General features: G+C 49.1%; 2 protein-coding genes across 2 annotated transcripts in view; one reads left to right on the forward strand and one right to left on the reverse strand.

Annotated features, from left to right (window-relative positions):
• FBXL8 (F-box and leucine rich repeat protein 8) overlaps window positions 1–2,707 on the reverse strand; it is a 7,555-nt gene extending 4,848 nt beyond the window's left edge. Inside the window, exon 1 of the mRNA XM_085301112.1 lies at window positions 2,643–2,707. The gene's annotated coding sequence lies outside the window, so the exon portion shown is untranslated. The remainder of the gene's footprint in view (window positions 1–2,642) is intronic.
• On the forward strand, window positions 2,668–14,232 carry TRADD (TNFRSF1A associated via death domain). Its single transcript, XM_085301118.1, has 4 exons — window positions 2,668–2,809; window positions 7,453–7,730; window positions 9,490–9,682; window positions 10,281–14,232. The coding sequence occupies exons 1-4, from the start codon at window positions 2,668–2,670 to the stop codon at window positions 10,586–10,588; spliced, it is 921 nt and encodes a 306-aa protein (XP_085157244.1). The 3' UTR covers window positions 10,589–14,232.
• Window positions 14,233–15,687: the final 1,455 nt, after the last annotated feature.

The raw sequence follows: 15,687 nt of genomic DNA on the forward strand, positions 1-15,687 counted from the left end.
CGGAGCGGAGCACGAGCTTTGCGCGCGGCTGCAGCGCGCTGGGACGCGCCTCGGGCCGCCCGTGCCCTGCGCCCGGAGCCGCCAGCGGACCGGCACCGCCGGGCGACGCTCGGGCCGGCCCGGGRGCCGCGAGCAGAGCCTTTCCCCCTTCCTCTTTCTCCTCCGGGAAAGGCCTGCGCTCCCGCAGCTCCCCTCAGCGCGGACCGCGTGATTCAGGGGTAATTTCCTGCATTTCCCAAACGAGCAGAAGGCTCCAAGCACCAGGCAAGAAGCCTGTAGTAAGGGAACAGTCTTTGCCCTGCTGAGTTTCATGTACTGATCAGGGTGGATCATACGTCCCAGAGCCCCCTTTGGCCATGCCGCAGAGGACAAAACGGTTCCTAGGGCCAGCTGTCACCTGGAGGACATCGCACGGGGGACAGCTGTGAGTCTGTACCACTGGAAGCCATCCCTGGAGGTCTGGCAGGCCCCAGCCGMCGAAGAGGGACACCTTCACACCTGCGGCCTGAAAGACGGAGGAAGAGGGGGACACAGCGTCCCGGCCAGCGGTCGGACTGCGGCAGCCCCTCGCCCAGCCGCCCAGGCAAGGCTGCAGGCTTTGAGCAACAGGCAGAAAGCAGGAAGGAAGGGCTGCCCCGAGGGGAAGAAGCTGATGGTGCGACAGAGGTGTAAGCAAGTAGTCAGGAAGAGTGGGCAGGACTTGAGCCTGGAGCAGGGCCAAAAGCCCMAAAATCACTCGTCGCCGTGATGTCACGGAGCGGCTCCCAGCGCAGCGCTGCGCTGCGTGGGAGCAGCTTCCAGGGGCTTGCACCGACCAGCTCGCGCACAAGTTAAAACGGCTCGTGCACAGCAAAAAGATGACGCGGCTGTGCCTGTCTCCTGCCGCTGTCGGCTCTGTGCTCCCCAGTAGCTGCAGCCTCAGTCCTGCATTGCCCAATCTAATACAACTTTCCCGTTCTTAGTTTTGGCAGGCTGAAGGGCTTTTTGGTTTGCCTTTGCCCTGGGAGCCGAGCTGGGTTCGCAGCAGGTGTAAGCGTTGCGCTGGCCGGCCAGCCAGGTACAGGCACAAAGAGAGCAAAGATGTGGGTGTACGTCTTTCCAGATGCTTTGCTGTAAAAGACCAGTGGTGAGAGAGGAATAATAAATGAACTAGTATGTAGTGTGAGGAGACAGCCCTGACCATCCTGCTTCACAAGTCACACACCACCAGTGCAGAGTCAGAGTCCCAGATGGAAACCTCCAAGCTTGTCCCATGAGCTGCGCAAAGGGTTCAGCTGCCAGAACTGCTCCCCTATGCCCTCCGAGCCCATGGCCTCAGGATCAGTCAAGGCCCACAGTGGCAGTGCCCGGAAAGGGCAGCCCTGCTGAGCCCTGTGCGACTTGAGGGGGCAGCATCTGGCTGTACAGCCTCCTCCTGCTTTATTAGGAGCAGGTTAGGAGACCATGGCTGACGCTGGCAGAGAGAAATTATGAGATTTCCTGCTTGCACAAGGCTCATAAGGCCCTGCTGCACTGGGGTTGCATGTCTGCTCTGCATTGCATTTTGTGCTGGTTCCTGCTTGAGATCTTTATGGTTTGCATCAGTTTCCCTGTATCATTTCTCATGCTGTGCCCTTGCTTTAAAGATCTTAGAGGCTCTGCATCTTGCTGACATGGATTAGTTTTGCTGGGAAAGCAGATTTTGACTCTAGAGCGTGCATGCTTMCCAACAGTTTGGTAGATGCAGAGTTTCTTTTTCAACAGTATGAAGACAGTAGTATCCCTGAATGGATATTTCAGCCTGGGCCAGCAGGATGGAGGTTAGGAAGGAATAAATCTTGCAACCTCTGTTCAGCTATGTCCTCTAGCAAGGAAAGCTCAGGCTTGTTTAAGCTAGCCTTGTTATCCAAAGTAGACAGCACTTTCCAAAAACCCAGGCCATAGGGCACTGTCTGTTAGAGTGCAAGATGTTTTCAGTGGCCATGGAGGTTACCGATGCTGCAGTCTAGAGAGATCTAAAACACCTTCTTTTTGATCTAAACTCTTGGAGAGAAATCTCAGTCTCATGGAAATCAACTTTCAAATTGCTTTCTACAGTCCTTGGTTCCAAAGTATATCCCAGCTGCATCCTGACTGTGTTGCGGAGAAATTAGGCTGTGCACCTCCGTTGTCCGCCTTTCCTTCCCGTGCTGGCATGTGGGCAGGAAGGGAGCCATGAGGTACCGCAGCGCATCCTTTCAGCAAGGACAGTCAGGAGACCAGGAGCTCAGGCAAAAGGCCTCTGCCTGCAATAGGGTGCCAGCACCAGGACTGCTGGGTGCTCCTTGGAGCATCCTCAACATACATCTTCGAACTCTGCCGGCCCGGCTCTGCAGTCAGAGCCGTGAGGACCAAAACTCTTTGCTTCAGACTCTCTCTGGACTAGAAACAAATGGACTCCGGTGGAAAACGAAGGCAGAGCTGCCCGGTCTCAGGGACACTGTGTCTGGTTGTGCTGTGCTTTACAGAGTAACAGTAAACTCCTCAGAGGTTACATTTGCTTTAACAATATTACCACTTTCTCTAGGAAATAAGGGTAAATCTCTGTAATCCTGTCATGCTTATGCTTAGTGTTTGCTATGCTCACCTGGCATTAGTTCAGTTTTACTGTGGTCTCAACTCACCTCTGTGATTTGTAGGGTGCTGAAAATGGCAGGCAGCTCCGCTCCTTGGATTGGCAGTGCTTATCTCTTCCTCCAGTCGACATGCAAGACTATTGCTCTGCCTTCTCTTTACGAAAGCTCCCAGAAGAAATGTAGCATCTTCAAGGCTCTCAAGCTGGCGTTAGCAGGTACCATCCTCTCTGATGCTTTGTCACACTGAAGGGGGTTGTCTTACCTCTTCACACAGCCATGCCATGCCTTTCAGTAAGCCCACGGTCACTGGTAAGGGAGCCCGGTGCTCACGGTGAGGGGGACAGCCTCACAAACTCAGGCTGTACCTAGGAGACAGAATGGCCGTGGTTTTGTGTGTCCTAATCCACTGCAGTTTCAAAGGAGCCCTGAGGCTCAAGCTGTGATTTGAGTTTGGGCACATAACTGGGTGCAAAACCTTCGCTGTCATTTATGCTCTCCCTTGCAGCATGTATGTTGTCAGCTATTACACTTCAGTTAATGTTCACCTGCTAAGGTGAACACTGTTGTAGCCCTCAGTTCTGTTCAAGCTGTGTGCCCGTTTTCCTGGGCAGAGAATTACTAATCCATCTGGATTGGTTAGGGCCATGAGAAGGTTCCTCTCTGCTCTTCACTACAGTGTAACTGTAACCCTTGTGTAGCAAAAGTGTCTTGTGTAGACAGACTGGAATCTCTCTTCAAAGTGAGACCTCAAGTCCCTGCATTCCTGTCACATTTGCAGATGACAGCAAATTGGGGGCACGAGTAGACATGGTCAAGGAGAGGGCTGCCATTCAGAGAGACTTAGGCAAGCTAGAGGAGTGGACCAACAGGAATCTCATGAAATTCAGCAAAGACAAACGCGAAGTCCTGTCTCTGGGAAAGAAGGACTCCCTGCAACAATACAGGCTGGGGATGGTCCGGCTGGACAGCTGCTCTTCTGAAAAGGACCTGGAGATCTTGGTACACAGCAAGCTGAACAAGAACCAGCTGTGTGCTCAGGCACCAAAGACAGAGAGCAGTATCCCAGGCTGTGTTAACAGCCAAGCAGATCGAGGGAAGTGATGATCCCCCTCTGCTCAGGGCTCTTCAGACCACACCTAGAATTTTGCATCCAGCTTTGGGCCCTCCAATATAGGAAAGACATTGATAGAGTGGAGCAAGTTCAGCAGAGGGCCACCATGCTGGTTGAGGGCTGGAGCGCTCGGCCTCTGAGGAGAGGCTGAGGGAGCTGGGCTTGCTCAGCCTGGAGGAGAGGCAGCTTTGTGGTGGGGCTGCGCGCAGCCGCGAAGGCCTCTGAGGAGGTCAGCAGGACGGAGCCAGGCTCTTCACAGTAGYGCATGGGGCAGGAGGAGAGACAGCAGGCATAAATGGAAACAGGAGGGGTCACAAGAGATATAAGGAAAGCTTTTTTCCCCATAAGGGACAGGTAGCCAGGTAGCTGTCCAGAGAAATTGTGCGGTTTCTGTCCTTGGAGGTTTTCAAGACCAGCCTGGATAAAGCCCCGTGCAGCCTGGTCTGGCCTCTGAGTTGACTCTGCTGTGCATGGGAGGTTGGGCAAAAGCTTCCTGAGGTTCTTTCCAGCTTGAATTAYCCTATGAATTAACGAATTTTGTGAATGCTTGTTTAATCTCATTTAYGTGCGGGGGCGGGGTGGAGATTGTAATTGGTAAAAAAAAAAAAAATTAATTTCTGTCTTAATACCTCCAGAGAAACATAATTTCTTCTTGGAGAACTCTATTTCTAAAGTGAGTGAATAAAGCCAATCAATTGGAAGTTTTTTTCCAATAATACACAGGTACAATTACATTAGCTTCAGCTGTACGTAACCCTATTTACATCAAAAGAGGATCTGAGATACAAATAGCCATAAAACTATCCATTTCTCTGTCTACCCTTGCCCCAAGCTGACTGCAGAATAATAGTGTTTGAAGAGGTTATTTTCTCTTCAATTTTTTTTGAATTTTATTTACCTAGAACAGCTATCGCTCTGTTCTTTACTAGTCATACAACTGAGCCTATATTGCTTAATTAGGTTTGTGCAACTATACTGTCATTTCTTCTGGCACTCACCAGTATAGCAAAGTTTGTCAGTTCATCCAGTACGGGCCGGCTCATTTTACAGCTTCATCCAAAGGTGTACAACGGCAGAAGGCCCAACACAGTTGTCTAATCAGGCCCCATTTATGCCTGCTTTGTGTCACTGGGACAGAATTCCTGTTCAAACGTTTAAAGAAAAGCCCACCAACARTGCTAAATCCTACCCTGTTCATTCAGACCTAAAAGGGAACTGAAATCTGAAGATGTGGAAAGTCTCATGAGGAAATGAATACAAAGTCTTCTCTTTTGAGGTGGTGTTTCAGCTGGTGTGTATACCCTTTCATACAAGTTTCCATGTTTTTACAGCTTTTCTCTCCCCACCCCTCTCCCATCCTCTTATGCAAGTCTTTGCTTAATTASCACTCAGGAGAAATGAAGCATGAAGGAGGCAATAGAAACAGAAGGACCTTTCTGATCAGCAGCAGTTAATTAAAACTGGTCCATGTCCCATTTACCCATTTGAGCTGAACCAGACTTTCTGATGCAACCCGAACTCTGTAAACCCTGTAAAGACACTGTTAGATCACATACTCTTAAAGGCTAAGTCACTATCCCAGCTAATATGGTGCAGACAGGTCTCCTTTGCCCTGGGATTCTCCTCACGTGGCCAAATAATGCAACAAAGTAGATTTTTAAAAAAATACCTGGTTTAGTGCCAGTTTGTGCTGGTACATCTATACAGACCTGTGCAGCAGCAGGCAAAGAGATTCATTCAGGTCTGGAAATGGGACAACCCTGCTAGCACTGCGCTGTGCCTTGTCCTCCGTGGTCCTTCCCAAGGGTCCAGCGCCAGCAGAGCTTCAGCACCTCCTCATGTATCTCTCTGTTTTACAGTGTCAGCCTTCCACAGGCCTCTGCTGCTGCAAAAATAGAAAAACACATGCTTTTATTTTTGTCATCGTTATGTAAAATTGCAGTGGAGACAAGGTCAACGTGCACAGCTAATCAAAATTCGACTTACCTGGCAGAAGGAAGAACGACGGCCTGGCCACTTTCTGTTGCCCGTTCCTCTGGTGCTCCCCCAGCACTGGGGTTAATTAGGGGGTACATCCCTGCTTTGTCCCTGCTTCGATTTTACTGTCAATTATTTCTCAGTGCAAAATGGCTTAAAAGAATCGAGGCCCAATCTCTCAAGCGACCTAAATTCCAGCCCTGTTGCTAGGTCTAGCCTGTGCCACCGGTGAGGACTGCTGAAAGCTGGGAGCCAGCCAGAAGCGAGCTCCAGTCAGGGCGACGGGGAGGGAGTGTTGGTCTCCCTCCGAGACCTCTGTCACTGCATAAAATCACGAGGACTTGTGCTTTTCCAGTCACAGGGCCTGGTATCTSGCTGAGCACTGAGCTGAACTCTGCGTTTTCATCCGTAAAACTTTGCTGTGCTGCCAAGCAGTGTGATTTATATATGCAGTTATTCAGAGAGCCCTTGTGATGCCGACAATATGAGCAATAGCATCTTGTTCCAGGTGTTTGAGTCCAGGTAACAGTGAAAACTGCTAGTGACATACAACTATGTTCCTAAAGCTTTCTTCTGATGAAAAGTATATACTTTGCTGCAACAAAACACTCGAAACAGGGGTCGGTTCAACGGAGCTTTTTGTTTTGGGAATTTTATTTTGAACTTTTGACACAGTCAGTTTTATGATTGGACACCTGACTTTGAGTTTTCCATGTTAAACAATTTGCCTTCAATATTTCCTTTCTTGTTACTCACCTAATGATCCCCAGTCAAAATGAAACTTTTCCAGGCTGTTCAAATCAGATGTTTTGATTGACCTGGCTATGTTTCTATTTCAGTTTTCCCAAGATTTCTGAGATTTATTTATTTTTTATTCCCTAGGAGAATTCCATGTTTTTTTCCGTAGCTGCCTATAAATTAACCAGTCTATTTTTGTCTCCTCTCTACTAACACAACAGCTATGTCTGTATGTCCAAAGCTGCATGTCCCAGAAAGGAACTACTAGGGCAGCCTTTCTGACRACGCGTCTCCAGCGCGGGTTAGAGGAGCTGGGGCTCGAGCTGGGAGCTGACACTCGGGACACCTAGGAGGGAGCTGGTGCTAGCGGCAAAGCCCTCTCGGAGAACTCCCTTTTTCATCCCCCTAGAGGTCAGATTAGCTAATTCRTAGCTGGATTCCACAGTTGTCTCACTGGTTTAATGTAACCGTTTCTCTCCCAGAGTTGGAACCATGTGCAAAGTTACCGGCCGCTGCAAACCGCAGCACTGGCCCCTGCAGGATTTATCGGAAATGAGGACAAATTCTGTACTTTGCAGCTATGCRCTTAGTGCAGACTCGAGCAGCCTTGCTCCAGGCAGCACTGATTCAGCTCAGCCACTACTCCGGCCTCACAGCACTCTAGTTTGCACAGCACACTTTACAATAGACTTAGAGGGTCTTTCTCAGTTGCAAAGACCAAACTACCCCCTTTGTTCATGAACTGKAACTTAAAATCTCCCCCAGCCAACTCTGTTCTGGGATAATTACCTGGGCTGTGGTACCCAACAGCTTCCGTTTAAGGCTGAAACCAGACTTCATGGTGATTCAGAGCAGCAAAAACTTAACCCTTTCCTCTTGGTTTTACATACAGGCTTTTCATCCCAGAAGATCTTATCACAGAGAGAAGACAATTCACAAGCTACCCCATTGCAGGCTTGGTGGTGGATGGGAGTGGGTCTGGGTTCTCTCTCTCGTGCCTGGATAGTGACTCTGCTCACTTCTCCCTGCCAGACTCCACCGGCAGCCTGAATGGCGTGGACATGCTCAAAGTGCACTGCAGCCACCCACACCTGATAATCCAGCTCAAGTTCTGCAAGCAGGAGAACTGCCGCCGCTTCCTGCAGAGTTACCGGGAGGGAGCGCTCCAGGAGTCTCTCCAGAATCACCTGCAGCTCTCCTTGGCCGTGAGCACGGTGCCTCTCAAAATGGAGCTGAAGGCGGGCAGTGAGCACCTCGACAACATGCTGAAGGATGAGGACTTCTGTGTAGAGTGCATCTACAAAGAAAAGGTGAATGGGAGAGGGAGGGGGGCCATGCTGTAGTGAAGCACAGCAGCGGAGGACCTAGAAGAGTGGGTACAAATCCTGCTCTGCCGCCACCATGTACTGGCGTGTCAGCTTCTCTGTCCTTCAGTTCTCAACTCTAACATGGAGAAACAGCCCTGTTCTTCCCCAGAAAAGACCTGTGCGCTTTTCTGAAACACCCACAGAAATTCCTAAAATGGCAGAGATTCTGCTGAACCACTGAACTCCCTGTGCTTAACAATTAGTGCTGCTATCACCCTAAGCTGAGAGATTACCATCCTGCCCCTTTTGCAGAAGGTGTCGGTGAGAGCACAAGCAAGAGTCCCTTGGTACTCCCGTGAGCCAGGCAGAGGAGACAGCAGTCTGGGGTGGGTCGGTCACTACCTGGCACCTTCCTCCCTGCTCCGAGAGTAGCAATAGTAACTGCACCCACAAGCGAGTGCAAGTGCAAACACCCTGCCCGTTATGCCAGCAGCTTGTGACAAAGCAGGGACATTGAGCATCTGCTGCCAGCAGGAGGCAGCTGCTGTTCTGGAGGCAAAGACTCCCTCGGGGCAACATCTAATGTCTAACTCATCTCTCACTTACACACTGGCTCGCTAATCCTGCTGGCAACAACAGTGGGATCTCGTTCATCTCACCACAAAACTGACACATTTAACACGAGTAAACTGTTTGCCTTTCTCCTCTCCTTTTGGCTGCCCTTCAGATCTTTGATTCACCTGGAACTGACAATACCTCACATCCTGGGTTCCTGCTTGATGGTCCTGAGAAGTAGGTAGCCATTGGCTACTTAGGAAGGTTAGGCACAAGAGCAYGTTTTTGCGGGCTGTTTTTCTGCAAGTGCAGAGAATGAAGCAAAATGGAAACCATTCAGCCCGGAACTAAGCACCATGTGATACCACATACCCCATCAACTTCTGCCTGCTGCTCCCTTCCTCTGCTGAGTTAGCTGGCTGGCCAAAGGAGACGGGCTTACTCTCTGTTCCCCAAAATGGACTCGGTCTGACCTCTGCCTAATGAAGCAACAGACAGAAAGATCACAAGATGGTATGGTGGTCACTGAGTAAGGACAGTGCTAGGCACTAGCCTATTGCATGTGGTCTAAATGGTAGACTGAGTCAGAGCGCTTGCCAGGTTTGACTTCCCATGTGCTTTGACCCGCTTCTTTAACCCCTTTCTCATTACCTGCTTTGGGGAAATTGGGCTAGTTTTCTCCTGGTTAGTGAGAAAAGCTGGCTCAGAGAAGATCCAAGAAGCATTAGGAACAGCAAAAATTCAGCAACGGAGGGGGGCAGGCAGAGAAAAAAGMAGCAGCAGGAGCTGCCTGCTTTGGAGGTCGTAAGTTGTTAGGTCAGGTCACCCTATTTGTTGGGTCTGATGCTCATGTGGAGTAAATCAGAGAAGCCACACTGACCGTGATGCACCGTAATTCTTAGAGAGGGCTGCTGAAAATAACTGACTATTAGCAGTTTCCTGCAACTGGTAAGCAGTCATTGATGCATATAGGCAAAACAAGAGAGGGAGATTGCCTATTTCGCATCACATCACTGACTCCAGGCCAGAGCAACTCTGTTAGATTATCTCATTTGACAAGTTTATASCACAAGCTGCAGGAGTGTCATTGCTCCTCTCGTGACGTCGTCACCTTAAGGTGCACTAAAAACGTGCCTTCCAGCAAAGCATCTATGGCTTTGTGAGATGGTGAGCGTGGCACAAACCACTGATGCTGTTTGCATTACAGCCCGACCGCCTGAGGGACGAGGAAATCACAGAGCTGGAGGAGTGTCTCAAGAGCCTGGTTCTTCAGCAGAACATCAACAGCAGTATGGCTGCAAAAGACTGCATGTCTCTGAACCCCCCATCTCTACCTTACTCTTCTGAAGGCAGCTCCCTTTCCCCAGAAGTCACCTTCATCTTCCAGGAACAACGGTTTGGTGAGTAGCTAGAACCGAGCCGTCACAGTCCTTGGTCCTCCTTGCCTCAAAGTCCAAAAGGCAGGAGGATTAAGGTGACTACGTAATAGGATCTACCTCACAAAAGTTGAGGATTTCCAAAGGAATTGCGATAGCACCAGGTTATTGCCACAGTGTTTCAGAATAGGCCTCAGTCTGTTTTCTTTCTGGAGTGGAGCAGAAAGAAGAAGCAGAAGAGTGCTTCAGAGACCGTGTCCCGTCCAGGTTCCTCACACTATGAAACTCCTGAGGGCTGATCACAGCAACGATCTGGCTGGTTTTGTAAACTGCATTTTCTATGCCCACAGAGCACACAGATCTGTGTGTGCGACACCCTGCCCACAGGGGCCGATCCCTTTAGCTTCACTGCTCTCACACTCCTGTTCTAGACTCWGCAGCGCTGCCCTGGTCTTAAACACCAGAGGACAGAGAGAACAGTTCCACAACTAGGCGTGTTACTCTGTGGCTGCTGAGGAGGCTCTGTGCTCTTCAGYACACGGAGCAAATCGTGGAACGGCCCAGGCTGCATTGCATCGGCCATAAAATCCCTGTGTTTTAACTGCCCTCTGTTCCCTTCCAGCCAACAGAACGCTCACCCTAGACGACCATCAAAAGTTTGCCAAGCTCGTGTCGAAGAAATGGAAGCAAGTGGGTCGCTCGTTGCAAAAGAACTGCCGTGCCCTGCGTGATCCTGTTATTGATAACCTGGCCCTTGAATATGACCGAGAGGGACTATATGAGCAAGCCTATCAGCTGCTTCTCAGATTTATCCAGTCGGAAGGGAAGAAGGCCACAATAGCACGGCTGATAGCAGCCCTGGAAGAAAATGGTCTCACCAGCTTGTCTGAGGAGCTTCTGGGTCTCCATTCCAACAAGGACTCCTCCTAGAGCTCAAAGGGTGGGCAAATGGCATTTGCTAAGGGCTTTATTGCTTTGCATGAGACTGCTGCCAGTGTCCTGGGCACGTGCCCTGAAAATCACTGCAGGTTTCCTCATAGTTGGGAACGCCCAGGGGAAAGGCTCAGTGCTTGCAAAAGCCAGCATGGAGTATCAAAGTACTGCTCTGATGTTCTTTATCTCATTCTGATTCCAGAAGTTAACATTACCTTCCCATGAACTGGTGGGAGARGCTTTCAAACTGAATTCCTTCACGACTGAAATGTCTCAGTGAAGCAGCCAGACAGTTAAAAGAGCCCTAGAATAGGGTAGGAGAGAGGAGAATATCAACCCAAGGCTAACCTGTGATTGCAGTTCCACTGGTGTCTGCAAGGATGGTTGATACAGACTGCAAATCTGGTCCCATCTTGCCCTTATTTTGAAGGGAAGCAGGACTTCAGCTCCACAAGGAGTATGGTCCCATGGCATTTTAATTAAGCCATGCTAAGTCAGTGGTGTTGCAGTCTCATCTCTCCCAGTCCTGGTCCATGTCCTGTCCTCTCCCTTTCAGTAGCACTGGTGCTATCCCCAAAATGAAGGAAGCGTCTTTCTGCCAGTTTTGCTTTTGAGACCAGCACAGCAATACAGATCATAATTAGTTTAGGCTGCTGTGGAACTTGCCAGATTGCGACTGGAGACCTCTGTTTGTCAGCAAGCCATCTGGCCAAAGGTATTTTTTAGAAAACATCAGAAACTTGAAAATGACTTTTTTTTTTTTTAAGGCAAGAGGGTTTACTCTTGATTTTGCAAAAGTGATTTTTAAAGTACATAGCCTATTGTCTCATTTTTATAAAGAATATTTTAAGTTCTCAGGCTCTCGCCATTCATGTGCACAACATTCATATACAGGTATAAGGCAGCCACTTAGTGGTGAAAACTGTTAGCTTTTATATCATCTGTTAGTGCTCACAATGAGAAAGGCTTATTATTCAGCATCTACTTTCTGAGAAACTTTTTCACTGCTATTACTGTTTTATAGATGACTAAGCATGAATGATTTTTTTTAATGCAAACCTTGTGCATTTTATTCCTCCACAAGCAACTAGCACGTGTTTCCTCCGACTCAGAGATTCCCTCTCAAAAGTGCCATTAAGTGCTGGAGCTCCGGGCAACCTGTGTGGAAGATCAGCACCTTTAACAGCATTTGCAGGYGCCTTCATTGCACAGAGATGAAGAAAAAGGGTTTTCCAGTGATACTCCGTAGCAGAATTGTCTTGAGCACACAGCATGGATTAGGACAATAGCACTGGCTGTTTCATACCTTCTTTTCAGTGATCACTTGTCATCTCTGGCTGTATCTTAGATGCAATGAAAGCTCAATTCTGGTTTCAGGTGGGTTCCCTCCTGCTAAAACTGTTGGGATTTCTTTGTTTTTGTTTCCAAGTGTTGTCTGGCACAAACATAGTAGAGGCAGTCTTCAAAGAAGCCCTAGGACAAAATCAGATACATAAGAGGGTGAGTACGCAGCGTCATTTGCATTGATTTGGCACTTGGTTAGGTCTTGACTCTGAAATTATTTCCTTTGTATCTGGAGAATTTTACAGCAGTTTTACTCCAGTGTGCAAAGGTGAGGTAACCTACAACATGAAGGGCAGAAAGAAACACTCACAAAGGAAAACCCATTTGCAGAGACTCGTTGAAGAAATTAGCGGGACATCTTTACYCCTGACTTTAATGCGGTGAATGAAACTGGAGAGTTAATTGTTTGGGGAATCTACTTTGATATACCAGAAACTCAGCACTACGCCCGAGCCCCGAGAGCTGCAGTAGGTGCACTAGGGTGACTTCCCGGTGTCGTGCTGCTTGCTGTTGCCCGGAGGAKTGTGCTCGGGCAGCCTGCATTTCCCGTCTTGCTCTCCTCCTTGCCCGCAGGCYGTTAGTTGCACACATACTGCACTACTCAGTCGCCARAGACATGCAAGTGATACTCCCTTGYTACTATTTACACYGGTTAGCTCATGCCTAGTGTGTGAGATAGGCCACAGTTAACATCCGTGGACAATTTGGCCTCATCCCTTAACAGCTCTTCTCCATGTTTTAAGACACACCTGAGGGATTTCTTCTTTTTTTCTTTTTTTCTTTCTTTTCTTTTTTTGGAGCGAGGGAGGCAGAGGTCAGAGTCAAACACGCTACAGAACAGCAYGCATTATTAAAAGCAAATAAAAGCATTCACCAGTTGTGTATAAAAAACGAAACGGACAAAATATAAAGCAAACAGCAGAAACCAGACCAAAATGAATTTGCAGAGAGGGATCCAAGAGGGCTTTTTTGCGGTGCAGATTGTTTTTGTAGTTTTAGCACTGTTTCAAATTTGAAACGGGCTCCTTTCAGGCTGCCAGAGGGAATAAACGGTCTATCTGAACACAAATTGGAATGGCTTGTTTTGGCTCAGCCGAGCTGCAGCGTTCAAGTGGATAATAGCAAAGAGAAGAGCGAAAGTTAAAATTGCCACTGTATCTACTTTGACATGAGGCATCCGCTAGAATTAAACCTGAGTGAACATCTTGATTTAAACTGGTCGCAARGGAAAATATTAAACTGCCCTGGAGAGCAGATTCAGGGAAAGCTTGACTTAAGCCCTCTTAGATGCTTCTTAAAAATACACCAATTTACCTGGTTTACGAGGAGCCAGCACCATCACAGCAGGCTAACGAACAACAGTGATAGGAGAGGGGCCCTGTTGCAGCAGCTTCAGTTCTCACACACCATAACTGCCTCCGATGGACGAGAGTGTCATCCCAAAGCTCTGCTTGACTTAAAAAAAAAGAAAGGGTTTCAGCATTATTGATCTGAAAACACTTAAAAATGTGGAAACTGCTCCACGCAAAGGACTTTTCCCAATGTAAGGAAACGACGGGTTATTTTTCCCTGAATTATTAATTTTGACATTCATTTCAAAAYCTACTTCAGCACTGAGGGGACAGTCTATTGCCTGGGTCACCATGTGGATTAGCACGGAGTCCCCCCTCTGCAGCTCAGAAGGCACCTTAGAGCCTCCCTTGAGCCACACCACGACAGCTGCCACACCGACTCTGGAAACAGAAGCGGGCACTGTATACGCAGCAGCGAGCGACTTAAATTGCTGAGTTCGTTTAACTGAGGAATTCTTTTATAGCCGCGAACCTCTGATGTTTTACACCTTGAACCGAGGAAGTATTAGAATAGGAGTCAAGAGGGTTTCTTCAGTCTAACCCACACGCTTGGGGCGTGCACGTGGAGTCGGTGAGACACGCGGCTCCACACCAGACGAGGGTCTGGCCAGCTGTCTTCTAGGCTGAGATGGGCCCAAGCTTTGGACTTCTCTGGATTGAACTGAGYGAAGGGATTCGGCCACGCGTCTCCTATTTAAATCAGTAGGAGACGTGTGGTTAAGTCCCTTAGTCATCAGTGGAAAAATCCCTTGCTGACCTTCTAATTCCARATTTCCCTGATGTTCAGCATCAGGTCTGAATCAGCCATCTACAGCTATGGACTACAATGTCCTGTGTACTCAGGTCTAGGATATTCAACCTCTAAGGAATTATCTTTTGTGTAAGAAAGCACTTTGATTTATTTTTTCCAAACTTTTTATGAATAAACATATACTTTGATGAAAAGTGCCTCAGACTTTCTTTTTTAAACGTGAATGCAGTATTAAGCAGAGAGGGCTTCACTGAAGCTCTCACCGTGCCAGATGTCACCAGCTCCTAGAGAAGCATCGTCTGAAGGATGCCCAGCAGGATCCTGTCCAAAGTTACATGTGTTTCTACTGACACCCCAAGGTCAGTGCCTCTCCTGCAGGTCAATGGCTTTGATTACAAATTGAAACCAAGCTAAGCCACCAAATTTTTCAGTTTCCAGTTCCTGCTTTGATGAACCTTTTCAGCCAGCGTGGCCAGAAGCAGAGGTTTGTCCCAAACCCGACACCTGCCAGAGCTGCCCTCRTTTCTTCATGTTGTTTGTATACCTGTAATTCCTCCAGGCCCACGCCACCGCTGCAATACTGACGTGCCTTCCTACTCCTAATGCGCTTTCTCACAGCACCCTGCGGGGGCCAGGGAATGTGATTTGCCTTTTAGGTTGGGAAGCGACGAGCTAGGGCATTCAGTCTTTTTCAGCAAGTTTGCACAGGAAGTCACAGACTGACCAGAGAGAAATTTATTTTGCCATAAACTCAGCAGAGCAGTGTTTCATCCCAGATCACTGAAATCTCAGTGCAGTACTTTAAGACGCAAGCTCAGCCCTCCTTTATTTACTATAAAGCTGTATTTCTAACCACGTGGCTGGATGCCTTCAAGAACAGGACAACAGGGAGCAGGGCACACCAGTGAGACGGACAAACCCTTGTGCCAACAAACCGACCCATGGTGCACGGGGCAGTATCCCAGTCCTGCAAGATGGAGCRACATGCAACGGGACAAACCAAGGGCACTATTGCTGGCAGAGACATAAATGAATCATCCACGTGAACGTGAGTCTGGCAAGACCTTCGATGCCAAGCAACACGCCTGCACTGCCCGGGTAACTGCCCGCTGAGAGATGGAGCTGCACGGCCTCTCCTTTTCCACCCAGATTTGCTCCGCAGGTTGCCCGGGCAAGGCTGCCATGGCTCTCTGCCTGGCAGGGTGCTCTGGAGGAGGCTTCCTGAAACTACTTGTTCTGCTGTGGYCAAAAATCACCTTGGGTCCCCCTGGGCTGGAAGCTCAATAGTCAAACAGCAGCAAGTCGAGCGYCCAAGGTGAGACAGTGACCAAGCAGCAACGTCACCAAAATCCCCCTCCTCCGCCCCAACTTTCCAGGCTCCCTGCGGGAGCAGCCCCCGTGCGCAGGACAGGCAACACGCTGCGCTGGAAAGCCCCGTGTTCACCGCCACCAGCTGCAGCAAGCACAAGGGTAAGTAGGTCCCAAAACCTGGCTCGGTTTAAAACTTGGTGGAAAAATACCTGCTGCGCGACGCTGCACGGGACGGGGATGCTGGGGAGCAGTCGCCCTCTCTCCACGGCCGGACCTTTCATGCGGCAAAGCATCTGGGGACACCGCCGGGCTTGGACTCCATCCGCCTCCTTACGGAG

This window comes from Rhea americana, unplaced genomic scaffold (assembly GCF_003343005.1).
Source record: "Rhea americana isolate MKP2758 unplaced genomic scaffold, rheAme1 scaffold_172, whole genome shotgun sequence".
NCBI classification, from domain to species: Eukaryota; Metazoa; Chordata; class Aves; order Rheiformes; family Rheidae; genus Rhea; species Rhea americana.